The 21,641-nt window shown below is 36.8% G+C and overlaps 1 protein-coding gene across 2 annotated transcripts; it reads right to left on the bottom strand.

The window, feature by feature from the left end:
• Positions 1-304: 304 nt before the first annotated feature.
• Positions 305-19,682, bottom strand: LOC121411087 (kelch domain-containing protein 10-like). Of its 2 annotated transcripts, none has more exons than XM_041603599.1 (7): positions 19,537-19,682; positions 12,328-12,473; positions 11,435-11,677; positions 10,380-10,649; positions 9,217-9,331; positions 4,464-4,603; positions 305-2,866 (listed from the first exon to the last, which is right to left on the bottom strand). In XM_041603599.1, exons 1-7 carry the CDS (start codon positions 19,616-19,618, stop codon positions 2,657-2,659), a joined length of 1,206 nt encoding a protein of 401 aa, XP_041459533.1. In that variant the 5' UTR covers positions 19,619-19,682; the 3' UTR covers positions 305-2,656. The 2 variants fall into 2 exon arrangements, with proteins under 2 accessions (XP_041459533.1, XP_041459532.1); XM_041603598.1 differs by having other exon boundaries at positions 12,328-12,479; positions 19,537-19,681.
• Positions 19,683-21,641: the final 1,959 nt, after the last annotated feature.

The following is a 21,641-nucleotide window of genomic DNA, read 5'->3' as shown; positions in this document are numbered from 1 at the left end:
CTCAGTTTCTATTCCTTTTCTGGCTGAAAGATGATGCATTTCAAAAGGCATTCTGCAGAGCCTCAGATGGAAGAGTCTGATTAAGCACAATGGACATCCCAATCATGATTCTACAATAGGCCTTCTCGTTGTTCAGACAGGTATACATGTACATTCCAAGATTGACCTTCACTTCCTGGTCAAACATACTTTCTCATACATGGAGGGTGGCCTTAATCTATCTGTAATTTTGTTAATTCAAATGCACCATTGTTCAGTCCAAAACACAACTGTTCTCAAAAAGTAGTGCAAGGTAGCATATGTCTCACTTTCACGAATTTTAATAGCCAAACTGTGAGTGTAGGCTTATGAACCATCCAACATTGTGTTGTTTTTCTTCAAATTGCTGCCCTTATTTCTTTAATTTTTAAAATGTCAAATACATCAACCATGCAAGTGAACTACTATTTGCAATTTTCTATCAGAATGGTTTGAGAGATGCATAGTCCTATTAACACAAACGGGAATTCAATCAAATATTCATAACTAAGTTGTATTTTCAAGTCATATAATATTTAGTTGATTAATTAATATCTTTTTGTCATAAGAAATGCAAGTTGGGTTTCTTTTTTCTTTCTTATACATCCTGTATTACATGTAGAGAGCACTGAGGAAACAATTTTAATTTCAAATTCAAATAAACAGAAAAGGAATGATAAAAATTACAATAAAGGTTGAAACCACCTACAAAGTGATTTCATTTAGTAGAACAATGTCATGAGTCGGATTCATTGTTTAACATCTCTCGAAAGGCTGGTCTTCATAACAATTTATAGTGTTTTCTTTAAATCCATATATTTAACCTGTAACAAAAATATTATTGTTCTTACTGGATATATACATAATGTACACATACATAAAAGTTACTAATTGAAAGTAAAATGTCTGCAAGGACTTCAAAGGTTACACAATTGCACATATTACATGTATATCTGTAATTCTTTACAGACAAAATCAGCATCTGTTCCTTCTTCCTTCGCAACATAAAATGCACCAAGTACTGGTTCGCCCTCCATTGTGGCTAATGCCTAATAGTAATTCAGGAAATACTTTCTCACAGTAAATTATATCAATAATGGTCTACATGTACATGTTTCCCTGGATTACAAGAAAACAATACTTAAAAACAATATTCATGTTGCATAATGTCTGTCACATTTTACTCCCAGGACATAAAACTGCTATTCATATAATACGCAACAATCTACAAATATGCATGCATTTACAATATTTCCTTATCATAATTGAATTATCATCCACCAAGAGCAATTGATGCATTTCATTTACCACATCACAACAGCAATGTTCAATGCAGCTTTCATGAAGTATGTTGATTTGTACTTAAATGTTAAAATATTACCGATTATTATTGTTCAATTTTCTACTGAACTCTGATGACCAAATATCTTAGTGATTATTATAAAAATAATGCACATGTGTGAGTATATCAGTCAGGATGCAGCACACTCAATGGTATTTACAATGGCGCAGGAAGCCCCCATGCTTGCCCAGTGGCAGATCCAGGCAGAAGTGTAAGGGGTGCCCACCCCCTTTTGAGAAATGCCCATTGAACAAAGATACATGTATTACTAAAATAGCTGAATCTAAGATTGTCATCTGCACCCCCACCTTTTCAAAATCCTGGATCTGAAATTGCTTACCTATAGCTCCGGCATAATATTGAAAATATAGGGCAAAAAAAATTGCTTACAAACTCAAGTAATTTTCAAGAGCTACAAAGTCAATTACGGTAACGCTGGCTGCAAATATTCTTTACATGTATGACATCACTACTATGTAAACATGCTCCATTGGCAGCTATTGCTAAAGCCTTGGTAGTAATTGTGGAGTTCATCGGATGTCATATATGATAGACATGAGCATCTATTGGGGGTTTTTTATCATCATTGTGTACAAAGTCAATAGGATAAGAGGCATCACCGAAAGTACACTTCTACCTAAATTGAGCAGTTCAATCAGACTTGTAGTAAAAGTTAGGGTAAATAAATTTTGTTAAATATCGCACAGGTTTTGTGGACAGATTCATGACACGATTCAATATCCAGAAATTACGTGGAGATGTATGTAATCATGATATTGTGATTCATGAGCTGCTTTTTGTGCGATATTAGACAATTTAGAGACTTGAAGCTTTTAATGTGCATTGATTTATAGCCTAAGTGAGTCAATACTCATCATGAAAACTAATGCTTAGCTTTGCCTCACTACATTCTGAAAGAGGCTTAACAGATATATTGAATCAAAATATTGATTACATTTTCTATGTTTCGACTCCCTGGACGATGTTTTACAGAGAGTAAGTGTTCATACAAGACAAAGTACCAATGAGCTCACAATATCTAATACAAAAACTTTCTTAAATTATAGGCAGTAGAGAGTGTCCTACTTGAATAAAAAAAATGGGAATCTAAGAGTGTTTATTAGTCCCGTAAAAATCTTTGTAAAACACCTCTCCTGGTAACTGAAGTACCTTAATACAGTCAGTCAATAAGAGTCAATATATTTTTTTCTCTTTATTGCATATTCAGTGTTAAATATAATTGTGCTGGAAAACCAAGTTAGCTTGTCAAAAAGAGCATTATCTTGATGATGATCATCATCCAATGTCAGGTAGTAAGGAAGGAGGCACACCAAGAGCATGGAGGGTGTGTTTCTCTATACGGGTGGGGTCTCTAAGAAGAGAGAGGACCCTGTTCCATGCCATGCGGAGGAGGGACGGTACCCAAACCCATACTCTGATCAAGGCATCACTCCGATCGGTTCCATGGGCATCCACCACCCCTCCATGTATGAAAAGGCAGCCATTCTGGACATGGGGAAAACAAACAGTAACATATGGAGAGGTTCGGAAGGTTAAGGGAACACTACATGAATAAACTTTTCAGAGGGCTGAGATTTCATCCTATTTGCTCCTGCTGCTACAGATTCTACTATTACTACTACTAGTAGTAGTACTACTACTACTACTACTACTACTACTACTACTACTACTACTACTACTTCTACTACTACTACTTCTACTACTACTACTACTACTACTACTACTACTACTACTACTACTACTACTACTACTTCTACTACTCCAATTACTGCTAATGATGATATTCATGTACTCATATTGAACATAATAAATTGAACATAATGCCCAGTTTTCATTCACAAATGAAAATATAGCATAAATCTTTCAAATAAATTTATCGATACAAGCAATAGTTATTTTATAATAATCACATCAATGCAAATACTAGTTAGTTATTCTGTTCTAAAACTGTCGATTCAAATTGACCCAATTGCCCACAGGCAGGCTTACTTTTAAAAGAACTACTATAACTCACACAAGATGTTCAGTGATACTTGGTTACTCTTATTTCCACGTTTTATGAATGATAGGATGGTAATTCAACAAATATCCCCAATGCGGCCAAAGTTCATTGATCTCACATGACTTTTGACCTTGATGATGTGACCTGAAACTTGCACAGGATATTCAGTGTACTTGATTACTCTTATGTCCAAGTTTCAAAAGTCAGATCAATAAACTTGCAAAGTTATGATGGTAATTCAACAGATACCCCCATCATGGCCAAAGTTCATTGACCTTTGACCCTGGTCATGTGACCTAAGATGTGCACAGGATGTTTAGTGATACTTGACTACTCCTATGTCCAATTTTTATGAACTAGACCAACATACTTTCAAAGTTATGATGGTAATTCAACAAATACCCCCAATTCGGCCAAAGTTCATTGACCCTAAATGACCTTTGACCTTGATCATGTGACCTGAAACTTGCACAGAATGTTCAGTGATACTTGATTACTATTATGTCCCATTTTCATGAATCAGATCCAAAAACTTCTAAAGTTTTGATTGTAATTTAACAGATACCCCCAAATCAGCCAAAGTTCATTGACCCTAAATGACCTTTGACCTTGGTCATGTGACGTGAAACTCATGCAGGATGTTTGGTGATGCTTGATTAACCTTATGTCTAAGTTTAATGAACTAGGTCCATATGTTTTCTAAGTTATGATGACATTTCAAAAACTTAACCTCAAAGGTTAAGATTTTGATGTTGATTCCCCCAACATGGTCTAAGTTCGTTGACCCTAAATGACCTTTGACCTTGGTCATGTGACATGAAACTCTAATAGGATCTTCAGTAATACTTGATTAACCTTATGGCCAAGTTTCATGAACTAGGCCCATATACTTTCTAAGTTATGATGTCATTTCAAAAACTTAACCTCAGGTTAAGACTTGATGTTGACGCCGCCGCCGCCGTCGGAAAAGCGGCGCCTATAGTCTCACTCTGCTATGCAGGTGAGACAAAAACAGAATGACCAATCAACTTCATGTACTGTATGTGTACTTAGAAACAGAATTTGAGCAATGTGACTTACCGGTGTGATAGCTGATGAATGGAAGTAAACCGGTCTAGGAAGTTTTGTTTCCAATTTTGTCCACTGGAGAGTTGTCAAGTCTAGCATCCAAATGTCATCATAGATTTTCCTACCATCAAAACCACCACTGATATAACCCACTGTGAAGAGAGAAGTATTGGGAAATTACCACATGTGAACAGGATGCTAGACAGGGATTTCAGGAATCCAGGGAAAGTTGACAAGTATCGAATCGCATTTAAATGAGTTTGTTTTGTTTTTTTAAACCCTTGGGATCTATACCTGTCTACAGCTTGCTGGACAGTGAGGCCACCAGGCCTCTATTGGGCCATGGCACAGTTGCAATGAATTAGAAATAAACACTTCAGCTATAGTGTTTCTTTTTTCTGACTTGTTATTATTCAGTAGTTTGTCATGGATGATAGAGTGGAATATTCAAAGCTTTCTGGAGATAATAGATTATCTGACTTATTTTTCATAAACATGTATCTCATTTAATGGGTGTCACATTGATTGCTTTTGGATATCATACTGTTCCACAGTTCCTCAAGCTTCAGCTCTTTAGTAGTGATCTCTATGACAGGGTTCCCACAGAAATTTGAAAACAGAATTCCATGACTTTTCCATGACTTTTCAATGACTAAATTGCTGCTTTCCACGACTTGCTTTCTGGCACGGTTTCCAAAATCAGACACATTATGATGGCCTCCATAACCTCCCCTCATAGCCATCCATTCCACCCACTACCTTACTCATGACATGTACATCTACATGTATTATCATTGGTATATGGTCTGTTTCTGACCAGGGTACAGTACCATTTTCGTTTCACCAACATCAAAATTCAAAATTGTCTTGAACACAAACTCATGTAATTTCTTGAACTGACAGATTTCCATGAACTATTTCCAATTTTTCAGAGCATAGCATGCAGATCTTGTCACAAAAGTGAACTATACAATAGATGTAAATGTCAAATTTTCCAGGCATATTGAAATTAGGATCCTGAATTAACCTTTACTACAAAACTTCCACATAAAAGTCATGGAATTCTGTTTTCAAATGAAGATGAAACACTATACATATATCACACATGAGCAAATTATTACAATAGAGTAACATTTAAGTTTTACAGTAAGGTACATGAAAAAAAGGCCAACAAAGACATCCTCATCCTAAAATTCTCAACATAGTGCTGCATTTCACTCTACATTACAAAAAATAAGGCCATTTGTGATACAACTTGAGGACACCAGCTAAATTAACAAGTGTATTTCTCTATATGCTCCAAAAATAATGAGGGTATCTTGAAAATTGGACATTTGATGCCTATTTTGGCATTTCATTTTCAAGTAACTTTTCCAGAGAGGACACATTATTTGACGCTAAAATAGCAATTGAAACATCTTGTGTAACTAAGAGATTCAGAACCTTTTGAATGTATTGTGTTCTGATAGCCATGCTGGTAGTACTTGATCATTTGTGACTTGATATGTCAACTAATTGCCATGAATGTTGAGTAAAATTGTACAAAACTTGAAATTTAAATTCTCTAAAAACAACTAAGAACGCAAAACTGGTTACAAAATGTGACATATTGAAAACACATTGACTGATTGGCATCTTATATCATTGCAAATAAGATGAAATTTTCTGTAGTTTGGTTGTCCGAATTTAATGTCAGGAGCAATCAATTTATTCATGGCCATGAGTATTTTGAGTGAGGAATGTTGATTGTGGCTGTGTTATACATGTATTCACAAAAACCTTTTTTATTAAATGTTATTTCAACCTTGCTAGCCCTAACACTAAGTACCCAAGGGAACAAATCATTTAGCAGTAGTATTAGAAACTAAGTAACACTGCAATTATAGTGTAAGTGGAAATTACAGTGCAAAAGCCCTTGCACTTGTAATCTTTAACTTCTTGCAGCCATGATGCATACTCTCGATCATCCAGCCAAAGGTGCCGGAAATAACATTTCTTTGACATGACTGGATAATGATGATACCTGAAAGAAATCTCTCCATGATGCTCAAACTTACATAATTCAAACAAACTTGAGTCATTTTGAGCATCTGGCATACAGTATTGAGAAGTGTGGTGTATCAGTAGGCTGTGAGTGAGAGAAACTCTACATTTTGTTGGATGAGAACGAAGTTTGGGTGAGAAACCTTTCGGACAAACAACTTAGCAAACCCGAAAAATCTGTGTTAGCTCGCGGTTTAAATTTCGCGGTCGCCCCGGAGGGTATACCGTACGTTGACTACATTACAGCCACCGAGTCCGCGATCAAGAACAATCGTATCAACCAAGATTTTGCCGAGGAAATTCGGGGGAAAGTTACGGCCACTCTCTCGAATGCAAAAATACCACCTCCCAATTTATCGAAAGAGGAAAGGCTAGCCGCTCAGTCTTTGGCGAAGGACAAGGATATAATTATCCTCCCTGCAGACAAGGGGAGATGCACAGTGGTTTTGAATAAGACAGATTATGATAGCAAAGTTGGTCTATTGTTACATAATAGTGTTACTTATGAACAAGTAAAGCGAGATCCTTCTTCCATCTTCAAGAAAAGAGTCATTGAAGTGCTACAACAGTTGGAGAAAGGCGGCTTTATTGACAAACCTACTTACTTTAGTTTGTATCCTGGCAATGACATTCCAGCCTTTTATGGTCTACCAAAGATCCACAAGGAGGATATACCTTTGAGACCTATTGTGAGTAGCATTAACAGTATCACGTATAACATTGCCAAGTTTCTTACATCTGTTCTCAGCCCTTTGGTGGGTTTATCGGAGCATAACGTACTCAATTCTAAAGACTTCATTGAGAAGGTACGGGACATCAAAGTTGAAGACGATGAATGCATTGCCTCCTTTGATGTGTCCGCTCTTTTCACTAGCGTTCCTCCGAATAAGGCAGTAGAAACAGTTCGCAAGCGCCTTATTGACGACCCCAATTTAAGCTCAAGAACTAAACTTAGCGCAGATCAACTTTGTCAACTTTTAGAACTCTGTCTTTCCACCACTTACTTCACCTATAACGGCAATTTCTACAAGCAAAAGCATGGATGTGCCATGGGATCTCCCATTTCGCCAGTTCTTGCCAATTTGTACATGGAAGACTTTGAGAAATTTGCCCTGAGTTCTTTCCCCGGCATTCCACCTACCCACTGGTTTAGATACGTGGACGATACTTGGGTCAAGATAAAGACTACGGAACTTGATTCTTTTTTTAATCACATCAACAACTGTGACCCGTCTATTAAGTTCACAGTGGAAAGAGTCAAGGACAACCAACTCGCGTTCTTGGATTGCCTCATTACCATCGAGGAAGACGGATCGCTGAGCTCGTCAGTCTTCAGAAAAGACACCCACACAGATCAATACCTGTTGTTTGACTCTCATCATCCGCTCATCCACAAGTTGGGAGTAGTAAGGACATTGTTCCACAGAGCTTCATACATTCCTTCTTCTGAGATAACCAAGGAGAAGGAACATAAACATCTCCGAGAGGCTCTACGCAAGTGTGGTTACCACGGGTGGAGCATAGAGAAAGCCCTTCACCCGCGACGCCAACGTGAGAACAACCTTACTCGAACGACCGAACAGGGGCGTCGCTTCGGTGTCTCTGTCCCCTACGTCAGTGGCCTTTCAGAGAAAATCCGAAGAATCCTGTCTTCCTACCGCATCCCAGTGTATTTCAAACCGACTAACACACTTAGGCAGAAATTGGTTCACCCGAAGGATAAAGTTCCCAAAGACAAGAAAAACAACATTGTCTATGCTATCCAGTGCCAAGAGACAGGTTGCAGCGCTAATTACATTGGTGAAACCAAACAACCCCTCTCCAAGCGTTTGTATCAACATCGCAGACCAGGCGCATCGGGCTACGATTCTGCCGTTTACTCCCACCTGAACACGTCTAAACACAACTTCAAAGATAAAGACGTGCTCATCCTAGACAAAGAACCTAGGTGGTTTGAGAGGGGGGTCCGTGAGGCGGTCTACGTCAACGCAGAGAACCCATCTCTCAACAAAGGAGGAGGATTACGACATAACCTCTCTCGGATTTACAATCCTGTAATCCGAAAAATTCCTCGACGTCTCCAAGACAATAACATCGATGGTGCTTCGGCACCAATCGGCAACGAAGAATTCCCGCCAGTTCAGAAGAGCTGAAGAAGCGTCCCGGATCGGACGTGAAACTGTCCTCTGCTTCAACAAGTAAGTCCAGATGAATAGATTTATTTTTTCCATCGATATTTGACTTCCTGGATGAATCAAAACATACATCAGTTTATAATAGAGTATGATAATTAAGTATGAGAGAACTTTGCGAGACACAACAAAACGGAAAGCTGCCATAGCCATGAGGTAAATGCAATTCCATGACTTTTCACAAATTTTCCAAATTCCCTGACTTTTCCCTGACTTTCCAGGACCACAAATTTTTCCAGGATTTTCCATGACCGTGGGAACCCTGCTATGAACAATGTACTACCACCCTCCACTCTTCTTTCATGTCACAGCTCCATGTGGACCATGTCACAGCAATGTTCTATAACCCCTCTTTTCTTGTAATATGGTCTATGAACAGTAATTGCCAACTTTTAATCTTACGCACCATTTTTCCACAAACTCATGATTGGAAAAATTCACAAACTCATGACATTATCCAAATAAAACTCACTACCTCCAAAGTAATGAAAACATGGCATTTTGAAGTAAGCTCATCAGTGTTGGCTCACCTTTTCCTAGTTGTGCACAACCATGACAGCGTCTTGGGCCTGGGAAGCCATACCTCTCATCAGGTTTGGTAAATAGTAGTTCCCACTGCCTGGACTCTGTGTCGAATGCATTCACCTATAGAAGAAATACAGAATAATACTCAAAGTGGGCAATCTGCTATACAAAGAGTGATTGATACCAATTGATGTTATCAATATTAACGCTACATTTTCAAGCGTCAAGTGTGAAAGCCTGGGCAACATCATTTCCTATATGCAGCCTGTATGGGCACATGTACATGTAATTGCAGAGTACTGTAACTACACTGGCTGTGTGATCGGGGAGTTCATTTTGTTTTTCTCATGGTCTTTCCTGCATTTAATTTTCAAAAAGACAAAATACAGGTTGTATTCAATGCTGCCCTTTCAAGTTGGATTTCTTGTGCTTGTAGGAATTAAAGATATCTGCACAAATGTTTATTAGTGAAGCTGGATGGGAATCGGAAATAGTTCTTGCATTGTCATAGTCATTGCATAAAGCTTGGCAGGAAATGGGTTTGACAATAATCATCATGAATGCCAGATAAGTTACCTTGCTAGAAGTAAAATGGTTGTGCAAATTGAACTAATAAAGCACAGGAAATTACTGAAACAATATACAAGGATCAATATCATCTGAAATCTTTTACAACAGATAAGAATTGGCTTAAATCCCTTGCTATGTGTCCATGCATTTGTAATGGTATTACTGGCACTTGAAATGAGAGTGACCCTTTATTTCAGACCGGCAAAGAATTAGATTTTCATCTTACTTTTTTATTTGTTTATTTTTATTTACTTATTTTATTTTATTTATTTATTTTTTTTTTTTTTTTTTGGGGGGGGTCCATAACCAATTGCCCAAATCCGCAGCATTGGTTAAGCTCCAACACTGCAGTTAATGGGGCATATGGAGGACTCTTTTTTAATTTTCCAGGGCTCTTTTGGGAATCTCGGGGGTGAAACCACGCCACAAAGCCTCATGTAATTTTTCTGATTTCAGAGCTTACAGCAGCATCACAAAAAAAGTATTCATCACAGGCTGGGATTTTAAGAGCTATTCTGGCCAAAACAAATGATCCAAAATAGATTTTTTTTGTAAACTCTTTTGTAAAATCAAGCCCCAAAAGAAGAATATAACTCACCTTGTCTAGTGGGAAGGCAGAAGTAGAAGTGCCACCTCCAATGACGTACAACCTCCTGTCATCATTCAGCATCTCATGTCTGTAACGGGGATCAGGTATCGCTATGTTTTCAGTCTTTCCAGCCCTCATCATGGCTGTTGCAGCTTCCTCATAGTTAAAAACCTTCTCCCAGACCCCGGTCTGAACATGGCACCTGTGAATGTCTGAACAGTACACCCAACCAGTTGTGCCACCATACACATAGAGGTAAGGATTGATGACCGCTATTGCCTGAAAATACAAGCACAGAAACAGAATGTATAAGATGGCTATATTCCTCCAAATCACTTGGTCTTATTTTCAGATGAGTTACCTTCATTTTGGTAAACCCATTTGTACAATGTACAAGTTTCACTTTGTCTATCTGGGACATGGTATAAATGTTTAAGATGACCACCTGGGCCCACTACAATAATCTAATTGTTATTCGGTCTTGATACCTTTCCACCTTGGTTGAAATTAAAAGAAGTGCAAGAACCGTAGACAAAAAAGCTAGCACATCAATGATGTGGAGCTCATCCATGATGTGGAGCCTGCATAAGGTGACTTTCCATAAGTTGAATAATCACTGCTTATAAAAAAAACAATTTTCAGGCATTAATATTTGCATAAGTACATGCAAAATAGATTTCAGCAATACTAAGACATTCAAATTAGGAATTGATACCAATGCCGGGTCAGATATCAATTCTGCACTAAGCTTTTTATACAGATAGTTGTAATTAAGACTGTTTCTTTTGGAATTCATGAACATGTAATGATGTTTCCTATACCTAAGCAGCCATGCCTGAGGATCTACCATGGCCATTCAAAGTCAGGAACAAAAACTTCCTTTATTCTATTACAATGTTACAGGAAAGTAGCACTGATGTTATTTTAGTTATTCTGGGACATGCAGCACCCAACAATCAAATGTTCAAAATAACTAGGACTATTTCAACAATGAAAGGTATTAAATCACACACCAATTTCATTCTTTCTTTTCCCAGAAAATCCTTAATGGTTCAGAAACTTACTTGACCATAACTCCTGATGGGCTTGTGCTCACCCTTCTCTGGTTTATTAAGCCAATCGATTCTCCTAAGGTCTAGCCAACTTATCTTGTTCGTGCTACGGTAACCAAAGGGGTAGCTGGTGCCTCCAAAGATCAATATTGTCTTTCCTTTTAAGATAGCAGACATAGAAGCAAGTCGGAAGTAAGATTCTCCTTCATTTGTCAGTAAATGCCACCTGTTGGATGGGATATGATACCTCCAAACCTAGCGTGATGAAAGGATAAAGTATACATTGCAAGGATGAAATACATTATATTTCAACAAATTACTTCAACATTTCACTTAAAATACATCTACACAGCAATCGATCTGTCGCCTGTTTCATGAAATATTACCATTGTAGTACATTTTGCCATTATATTAACTATTATCTATTAGCTGTTGGAATAAAAGAAGATAAAAGGGGAATCCAACCCAAATAAAAACTTATTTTAAAAGGAAAGAGAAAAATCAGACAAGTTGATAGGTGAAAGTTTGAATAATATTGTACAAGCAATAAGAAAGTTATGAATTTTTAAAAGTTGTAAATATTGGTAACCCATGGAGACTTTACATTGGCGGCTGGCCGCATATGTGATGTCATAGTGATGTAAGGCAAGGACTACTCTTCCATGTACTCTAATTTATTTTTCTCCTTTCCAACCTCTCTTGTATCCTTCCTCCGTTAAGGTCGGAGATCGCTAGTATCAGTAGAAGAATGTAGACACTTCCTACGGGTTTTAGAGCTAGAAAACATTTTATGACCAAGGCTGGATTCGACTTAATGGCTTCCAACTACGTACTGTTGATCAAATTGCACTTCAAATAATTACTTGTCCAATACAAGGAGTTTATAAAAGTGGAACTTTACTCACCTCACCAAATAGTGGGACATGCTGGTCACTCCCAAAGTAATCAGTGATGACATCATCATCAGGATTGTATCCTCCCAGTAAGTATATATTATGCTCATCGGCAACAGCACAGTGTCCACTCCGAGCACATGGTTTATAAGGAAGCCCTGGTACTTGAATACATAACAGAAAGTCATTTTGATAATATAGACAAGATATTCAATCCATCAGACATCAACTTGAAACTAATCATGTCTTCATATTAACCTAACCTATCTAGGAGCCTAATATACTAAACAAAAAATTCAAAGGCGATTTTGCGGATAAAATTTTGTTAAATTCTTATTCTTGAAAAGGTGAAGTCGAGATTAAGGGGGGGGTCTGGTTACAAACACAAATTATCTACCAAACATTTCAATTCATGTCTATGCATGACTTTGACATGAGGGAATGGGCTATCCCCATCTTAACGCCAATACCATTATCCCAAAGACATGTAAATATTAAGCATTGTCTTGCACATGTGCACTCTGAACAATATCAACAACCTCCTCCATTTTCAATCGAAATTTGGTGTTTTCTTTCATGATTTTCGTTAGAAAGTCAACTGGGTGCTGATTTTTTCTTTTTTCATGGAAAACAACTTGGAATCACTGGATGTATGGGTATTTCAAGCTGATCTTGAGTAAAGAATCAATGTATTTTTCATTTCTCATGTAGTTTTCTTTGAAATAATACTATAAGTGACTTTACACTGAAGGTTACCCTACCCTCAAGACTTCTAGCAACATACCTAGGTCCTGTTTCTCAACACCGTTTTAAATTATAACTTCTTGACTAAATCGGACGTACATATAGCAAGCTTATCCGCTAACCATTTCATGAAGCCCTTTCTGTCAAGATTAGGGACAACAACATCAATATCATCAACAACATCATCAGCGCGACCACGTGGGACATGTGCATGTAGATTATCGCATGAAAAGGGACCTTGAAATTGTGAAAGTTAAGTAATCCATCATATTCAATTGTATGTACATGTCTCCTAACTTTTTCTTACTTTATACTTTTGGACAACCCTTCCCGTGCAAAGCGCGGTAGCTATCTAAAATATCAATATCGACGAGCTTTAGATTGCTGCTAAATGCACCACATTATATGTCTATTTAATGCTTCTTCGGCCACACAGCCGTAACGGTTGACTTGCGCAAACTGCGATGGAAGCAGAAAGGCAAGTACTGATAACTTCAAAAAGGTCAAAGGAAATGATTTAAATTCAATCTCATTTTATTTATAGATTTATTCACATCGATGACATCGATAGATTTATTCCATACTTTCCAATGTCTAGATCGCTACATCCTTAGAAAGTGCGATTGATTTTGTGAATGCGTGTTGCTTATGTCAATGACCGACTACATCTACGGACCGCATGCGTATCCCTTTGAGCTTGCACCACACCCGTACTAAATCCAAAGATTGTTCCGACTTTATTTAGCAAATAATGGGCATCGGTGTTCATGAGACGGGGTCCCCAACTTATATAATTTGCATGTTTGTTTGTTTTGTTTTCAGATACTCACTGAAACTATAACTCTCATAAGACTTCTGTTACAATGTATGTTAATACTAATAATATCCAATCAAGATTTGTTTATCACTCATTGTTATGTTTGTATTGTTCTTTACTCACCTATGAAATAATGAATGTGCTCATCACGAGCCAGTGTTGTAGTCAAGGCATAAACCTCCAAGGCCAAGGCTTTAATACCCAAGGCCAAGGCTTCAATACCTAAGGCTGAGGCCAAGGCATGGAAACCCAAGGCCAAGGCCAAGGCCTGAAAACCTCAAGGCCAAGGCATTTCAAACTTTCGATAGTATAATAGGTGAGAGCGAGCGAACTGAGCGAACAAAAATTTTGACCTTTATACACGAAAAACAAAAATAATTTCATGGCAGATTTAGACATTATATTAAGATAATAATATAGTTACCTTTGTACATATAATTATCATTTTTTTTATTAAATTATTATTATAATTTATCATTTTTTATGCAATTTACATTGCAATCATTATTATTACCACATTCATCTGATCCTGGCATGCCCATTCTCAACTTATTTCTTTCTCCACTCCCTAGGACAGGGGCGGCAGAACGTATTATTTTTTTGGGGGGGGGTCAAAGCCAAAAGGGCACTTACATGTCAAAATTGGCATTTGGTGCAAACAGATATTTTCTAAATGAGATTATCAACTAAGTGAAGTAATTGTGTATTTTGTAGAAATTAAGTTGACTAAAGCACTTTTTTAGTGATTTCTCATTGATAAGAAAGATATTTTGAGTTGGTGGTTTAAAAAAATTCAATTCTGAAGTTGAAAGACTCAATGTTTGGTCAATTACAGTGCTAATCACTTTTAAAAGGGCATCCTTGCGAGATGTTGCCAGCGCGAATCATAAGCAAAAACTTTTTGACATACTACATAGTGACATAAAAATTAAATATTCCGGGCTGTTTTTGTAATCGTGAAAAAGATGTGTATCTAAAGGCATGGTCACACCACCTGAGCGTTGTTGGAGCGGTCGTGGAGCGGAGAGAAAAAAATCATCATCGCTCGCTACCGTTTACCATTTTCGATTTTGATTGTTGTTTTTTGGTTTTCGATTTTTGTTTTTGATTTTTTCCCCAATTTTGAGAGCGAAATTCGACCCTCTTTCCCTACCGCTCCACGACCACTCCAACAACGCTCGGGCGGTGTGACCAGGCCTTTACTAAAGAATTAAGCGCGAGCTGAAATTTTTAATATACTGACAGGTCTGCAAAGTAAGCTGATAAAGACTGCATTTAGCATGTTTAGTGAGTCATAAATATGATACATAACTCACCGATCAAATAATGCGAGCGCAAAGCGCGAGCTCAAAAAATTGTGATATTCCAACCTGAAAACTGGACATTCTAAAAAAAATTTTTGTAAACAGGAACAGATTAAGAACCTTACATGTACTTAACAATAATTGATGCAAGTGCAGAACACGAACCAAAAATTTGTGATATTCTAACCCGAGAATTCTAAACATTTTTGTAACCATGAACAGGATTCATATTGTACTAAACAATAAATGATGCAAGCGCGATCCAAAATTTGGCAATTTTCGAACCTAAAATGTATTATAATTTACTATAAAAAAGGGTATTTCATTTTAAAAGGCCATATTTCATTTGGAAAAAAGAGCATTTTCGATTTTGGAAAAGGGGCATTTTTTCCCCACAAGGATTTTTTCGGGGGGAGGCAAGAGAGCACAAGTTGAAATTTTCAAATGATGACCTGAAAATGAGTCACTTGTAGGACTCGTGTCCATTTTCATGGTTTTTTTCTGCTCACAACCCCTTTTAAATTTCATTTCTCATTTCTTCTACATGTATCTTCTACACTTATTTTAGCTCAAAAATCGGAATAAAGAATACTAACAAAATAAAGTTATATTCCCACTTTCTCACCTCTTTACAAATATCAGAACCCCCTCCCCCCAAAAAAAAAGAGAGAGAAGTTCCACCACCAAGAATAAACTTAGAAAAGGAAAGATAAAGAAGTGTGATATTATTTTCTTTACATATTGTCACAATCTATCACAAGCCAGAACTAGTCTTAGCCTTAGCAAAGCCTGAGCTGAGGTAGCTCACTAGAATACCGTCTAGGTAGCTACCTCAGCTCAGGCTCTGATACCTAAGGCTAAGACTAGTTCTGGCTCAGTAGCCTACTAAGTAGGTCTAGCTAGCCAGCTAAGTCTAGCTGCTATTTAGGCCTATCTCTCAAACTTGACCCTCAGCTCAAGGGTATACCCAGATTAAAATATTTTACCTACCTACCGAGATCGAGAAGACAAATTAAAATAAGTCTGGTAACCAACATAAGTTCTCTACACCGTTTCTCCAAACGAGTTCTCTTTGGCACCACATAATAGTTTGTACGTCTCTACAATGCTGTCAAATTACGCGCGCTATGACACTGCTATGACTCTTCAATTCCCGAAATTCAACACCCCCGGGATTCAACAGAATACGTCATTCATAATGAATATTCATTTCTAACTCCGGTAGCCTAATTGGAATTCATCGCTTACCTAGAATTGCAGGGCAACTATGGGGGCATTGCTTTGTATTGTTTTTGCATGTGCAAGGAAAGGTTATTCCCCATGGCATCATTGTTTTTACGTAGTTGAATGTTTATGGCAGCTGTATAGACTTGAAAAAAATTCTCACTTGGTGATCTTGCGACTCTGTGTGCTACTGGAACTTTGGCCTCGCTTTCAACCTCTTGCTATTCACATTTACAGGTATCATCCCACTCTAAAATGTATTCTTCCCGATAGAGCAACATTTAAACTATATTGTGGTGAAATTTGAATGAAATCTACTGACGCTAAAGATGTTTTTTATGTCCGTTTCGGCGGCGTCTGTTATTTTTGGGAGTGTTTTGGGGCACTTCCATATGCAAATGCATGCGCATTGTTGTTTTCTATTAGTGCACCTTGGTCCCAGTTTAAGATCACAACTTTTGGCTTAAAAAACAAAGGAATACATAAGAATTGAATAGGCGATTTATATGACCTTAAAACTGCAATAACTTTCTTATTTCTGGGGCTATTCACTGGTTCACTGCTACCATCCTGCCTGTGGAGAATCTACAGGTAGGACTATGGCATGCCAATGCTGTATTGAGCACACACTTTAAAAAATCACTAAAATATCACTTTTGTGACCAAAATTACTAATTTCTATACAGTTGCAATTTATTTTTCATTAGTAACTTGGGAATAATTATTGTATTCACCAGAGCGCTCAAAAACTTGAATTTTGGGCATATTTTTGTGTACGCCCTCTATTGGTGGAAAGTAATATGGCAAGAAAATTTTCATTTTTTTATCTCTATGTTTAATTAAGAAAAAAATGATTTAAAGAATCAAATTTACTTAAGAGCCAAGTTGTATGACGAATAGGTGTAATGGAAACTGTCAGTGTAAAAAAAATCAAGCATTTGTCCCAAAGAAAAAGAGAAAATAAGCCAAACAATGCCACCCTTATTTTGCCACACATGGATATATAACTGAGAACAAGGTTATATCATAACCTTGTTCATTGAATGAGTGGGGCTATTGAGATAAATGAGGTGTTAAATTAAAGGTCTTGATGAGTTCTAAATGATGCCATGAAGAAAACAACTTATTTCTGAGATTTATTTTTTTGCAACATAGGCCTACCTACTTAAGGCACCTTAAGAGTTAAGGCCAGCCCAAGGCCGAGCATCAAGGCACTGACAGTGACACTGGTACGTGCACATACAAATCGGCGAGTGGTTCCCGAAACCATGATTTGGCCACTCATTCAATTAACAAGGTTATAATATAACCTTGTTCTCAGTTATATCTCCATGTGTGACAAAATAAGGGTGGCAATGTTTGGCTTGTTTTCTCTTTTTCTTTGGGGCAAATGCTTGATTTTTTTACACTGACAGTTTCCATTATACCTGTTAACTCATATTGCTTGGCTCTTATTTAAATTTGATTCTTTATATCATTTTTTCTTAATTAAAAATAGAGATCAAAAAATGAAAATTTTCTTGCCATATTACTTTCCACCAATAGAGGGCGTACACAAAAATATGCCCAAAATTCAAGTTTTTGAGCGCTCTGGTGAATACAAAAATTATTCCCACATTACTAATGATAAATAAATTAAAACTGTATGAAAATTAGTAATTTTGGTCACAAACGTGATATTTTAATGATTTTTTAAAGTGTGTGCTCTACAGCATTGGCATATAGTCCTACCTGTAGATTCTCCACAGGCCAGATGGTACTGGTAGCAGTGAACAAGTGGATTTGGCCAATCTATCTTTGTTTACATGTGGCTATTATGTATATGGGAGCCGATTCAACGCTTCGTGATCAAATGACAATATCAAAATCATTTTAAAACTATGATCACGGAGTCCTTATCAAGGCTACGTACATCATTACATGTAGGCCACTCATTCAACACTTGTTCACTGCTACCATCTAGCCTGTGGAGAATCTACAGGTAAGACTATGGTATGCCAATGCTGTATAGAGCACACACTTTAAAAAATCATTAAAATATCACTTTTGTGACCAAAATTACTAATTTTCATACAGTTTTAATTTATTTATCATTAGTAATGTGGGAATAATTTTTGTATTCACCAGAGCGCTCAAAAACTTGAATTTTGGGCATATTTTTGTGTACGCCCTCTATTGGTGGAAAGTAATATGGCAAGAAAATTTTCATTTTTTGATCTCTATTTTTAATTAAGAAAAAATGATATAAAGAATCAAATTTAAATAAGAGCCAAGCAGTATGAATTAACAGGTCTAATGGAAACTGTCAGTGTAAAAAAATCAAGCATTTGCCCCAAAGAAAAAGAGAAAATAAGCCAAACATTGCCACCCTTATTTTGTCACACATGGAGATATAACTGAGAACAAGGTTATATTATAACCTTGTTCATTGAATGAGTGCTACCATCTAGCCTGTGGAGAATCTACAGGTAGGACTATGGTATGCCAATGCTGTATAGAGCACACACTTTAAAAAATCATTAAAATATCACTTTTGTGACCAAAATTACTTATTTTCATACAGTTTTAATTTATTTATCATTAGTAATGTGGGAATAATTTTTGTATTCACCAGAGCGCTCAAAAACTTGAATTTTGGGCATATTTTTGTGTACGCCCTCTATTGGTGGAAAGTAATATAGCAAGAAAATTTTCATTTTTTGATCTCTATTTTTAATTAAGAAAAAATAATATAAAGAATCAAATTTAAATAAGAGCCAAGCGGTATGAATTAACAGGTCTAATGGAAACTGTCAGTGTAAAAAAATCAAGCATTTGCCCCAAAGAAAAAATAAGCCAAACATTGCCACCCTTATTTTGTCACACATGGAGATATAACTGAGAACAAGGTTATATTATAACCTTGTTCATTGAATGAGTGTCATTCAATTAACAAGATCACCGCTACACCAGCCGTGTGGCCTTTGTGGTCGGTAACTCTACCGGGCCGTGGTAGCGGTACCGTTCCGTTCCGTAATGCAGCGGGTGCAGTGCGACGAAGGCCGAGCCTGGCTGAATTCAAAGTCACAGCCCCTATTGTAAAACAAAATATTCAAAGTTATATCTATTAACAAATAGGAAGATATCACTTACCTCTTTCACTTTCTAAGTCTACAGATGGCTTGGTGTTGAGAACAACCGCAGACCCAATTTTCAAGGGGTAAAGATGATCCATTTTCTTGCGTGACGATTCTATTTTTGTTTTTTGTTGTGGCCTGGATTATGGTATCTGTAAAATGCAATAATGGTTAGTTCAGTATTGTCGTGAGAAGTCCTTTAGTTGATAAAAGTTATTATTAAACAATTCTTCTGTTAATCATTTTGCAATAGATTAATCCTGTTCATGAATTTCTAAAATCAAATATATTCCTCGTGACAATAAATGTACCATTGAAAATTAAGTGTTCTTTATCTTTTTTCAGGTCATAAATCTTATCAATGGCGTTTTCACTTTTTGTGAGATCATGGAGCTATAATTGCTCTATGGTGAGATCGGGGGTGAGATATTATACGTGCGCAGTGGCGTAACTACGGGTGGAACAGGGGGAACGTGCCCACCCCCATCTCCCCTTAGACTGGAAAATAAAAACACAGGGGAAAGGTGAAAAAGTGGGAGAAAGCAAGAGAAACGTAGGGGCAGGGAGCAATAGTGCCCCTCCCAATTAATTCTTTACTTTGATTCATATCCTGTTTTCATGATTACAAAAACTGTTGGGAATATTTACTTTTCATGTCTTATTACATGAAATTTCCAAAAGTTTGGGCTCGTGTTTTGCGCTCGCACCAATTATTGTTTATTAAGGTTCTGTTCCTGGTTAAATATATTGCCTAGAATGTCCAGTTATTTTCTGGTTAGAATATCACAAAATTTTAGCTCGCGCTTCGCCCTCGTATTATTCGATTTGTGAGATATGTAGCCGACCCGTATCATATTCATGAGTCACTTAATGCAGTCTTTAAAAGGTTCCTTTTCTGGTCAGTATATTAAAATATATTAGTTACTTCTTTAGATCGCTTCACATTCATTTTTTTTTTCATGATTGCAAAAGCTGCTCGGAATGTTTACTTTTTAAGTATATAACATGAAATTTCTCAAAGTTTGAGCTAGTGATTCGCGCTCGCAACATTTCGCAAGGTAATTAGGTCTATAATTGGCCAAAAAGCGAGTTTTACAACTTCAGATTAGAATCGAAAAGATAAAACTAAATATGTATCTTATCAATCAGAAATCACTTTTTTTTAATTGCTCAACTTAATTACTGCAAAACACACAACTTCTCACACAGTTAATAGCCTCATGGTAAAATGATCCGTTTGCATCAAAATGCCCTTTTTGCACATATTAAGTGCCCTTCGGGGCTTTGCCCACCAATCGAAAATACGTTCCGCCGCCCATGTAGTGGAGGAAGAAGAAATTATTGTATAATAGGGCCAATAATATATTATACATATTATATTACCTAAGAAATATCTTTTGTTCAAAACTCTATGAAACATAATTTGCTTAGGGGCTATGTGTTCATCATTCTGGGTGCTCGTATTGTCTGATATATGAAATATAACAATCCGTTTCCATGTCAATATAATCGCCAAATATATTTCCTAGCGTTTCTAGTTATTATTGTTTTATAGTGACATATGCGTTTTTTCATGACTTTATATACTTAAATTAAGTGATTGCCCCCCTTTTAAGGCCAGAATATAAAATATTTCTAGTCCGTGCTTACGTTCGCATTAGATTGGTGCGATATGTCTGCTGTTCATGAATTCTTAGAAACAGTCATCAAAATGTCCCTCTTCTGGTCTGAATTTCAAAAATTTCAGCTCGCACTAGCTATATTTGGTTAGTAAGATACATCATGTTCATGATGATAATGAATGCAAAAAGTGTTTCATGTGTTTAGGTGTGATCCCCAAAAAATCAGCAAGCGCTTGACGCTTGTGAGATATGTATGCTCTACATGGATTCCTGAAAAAACAGTCTTTAAAATGTCCCTGTTCGAATATATATACAAAAAAAAATTTCAACTTGCGCTTTGCCGCGTTCGCATTACTTCTGTGAGACAGGTACATATCCTGATTACAAAAAAATGCTTATAATGTCCCTTTTTAAACTCAGAATAAAAAAAATTAAGATCGCGCTCAATTTATTTGGTTAGTAAAATTCATATGGGCTTAGTGAATCGCTACTAACAAGC

The sequence above is a fragment of the Lytechinus variegatus genome, chromosome 3 (assembly GCF_018143015.1).
Source record: "Lytechinus variegatus isolate NC3 chromosome 3, Lvar_3.0, whole genome shotgun sequence".
Taxonomy (NCBI): Eukaryota; Metazoa; Echinodermata; class Echinoidea; order Temnopleuroida; family Toxopneustidae; genus Lytechinus; species Lytechinus variegatus.
Note: the sequence above shows the minus strand (reverse complement) of the source record. Positions and strands in the feature narration are given on the sequence as shown.

Bases quoted from the DNA above. Each gene is read 5' to 3' on its own strand.
- LOC121411087 (XM_041603598.1), bottom strand. From the start codon at position 19,618: ATGGATCATCTTTACCCCTTGAAAATTGGGTCTGCGGTTGTTCTCAAC. The intron at 9,332-10,379 runs GTGAGTTATATT...TTTCTTCTATAG, and splicing joins CTGCCTTCCCACTAGACAAG to GTGAATGCATTCGACACAGA. The intron at 2,867-4,463 runs GTAAGTCACATT...CCCCATGTCCAG, and splicing joins ATTCATCAGCTATCACACCG to AATGGCTGCCTTTTCATACA.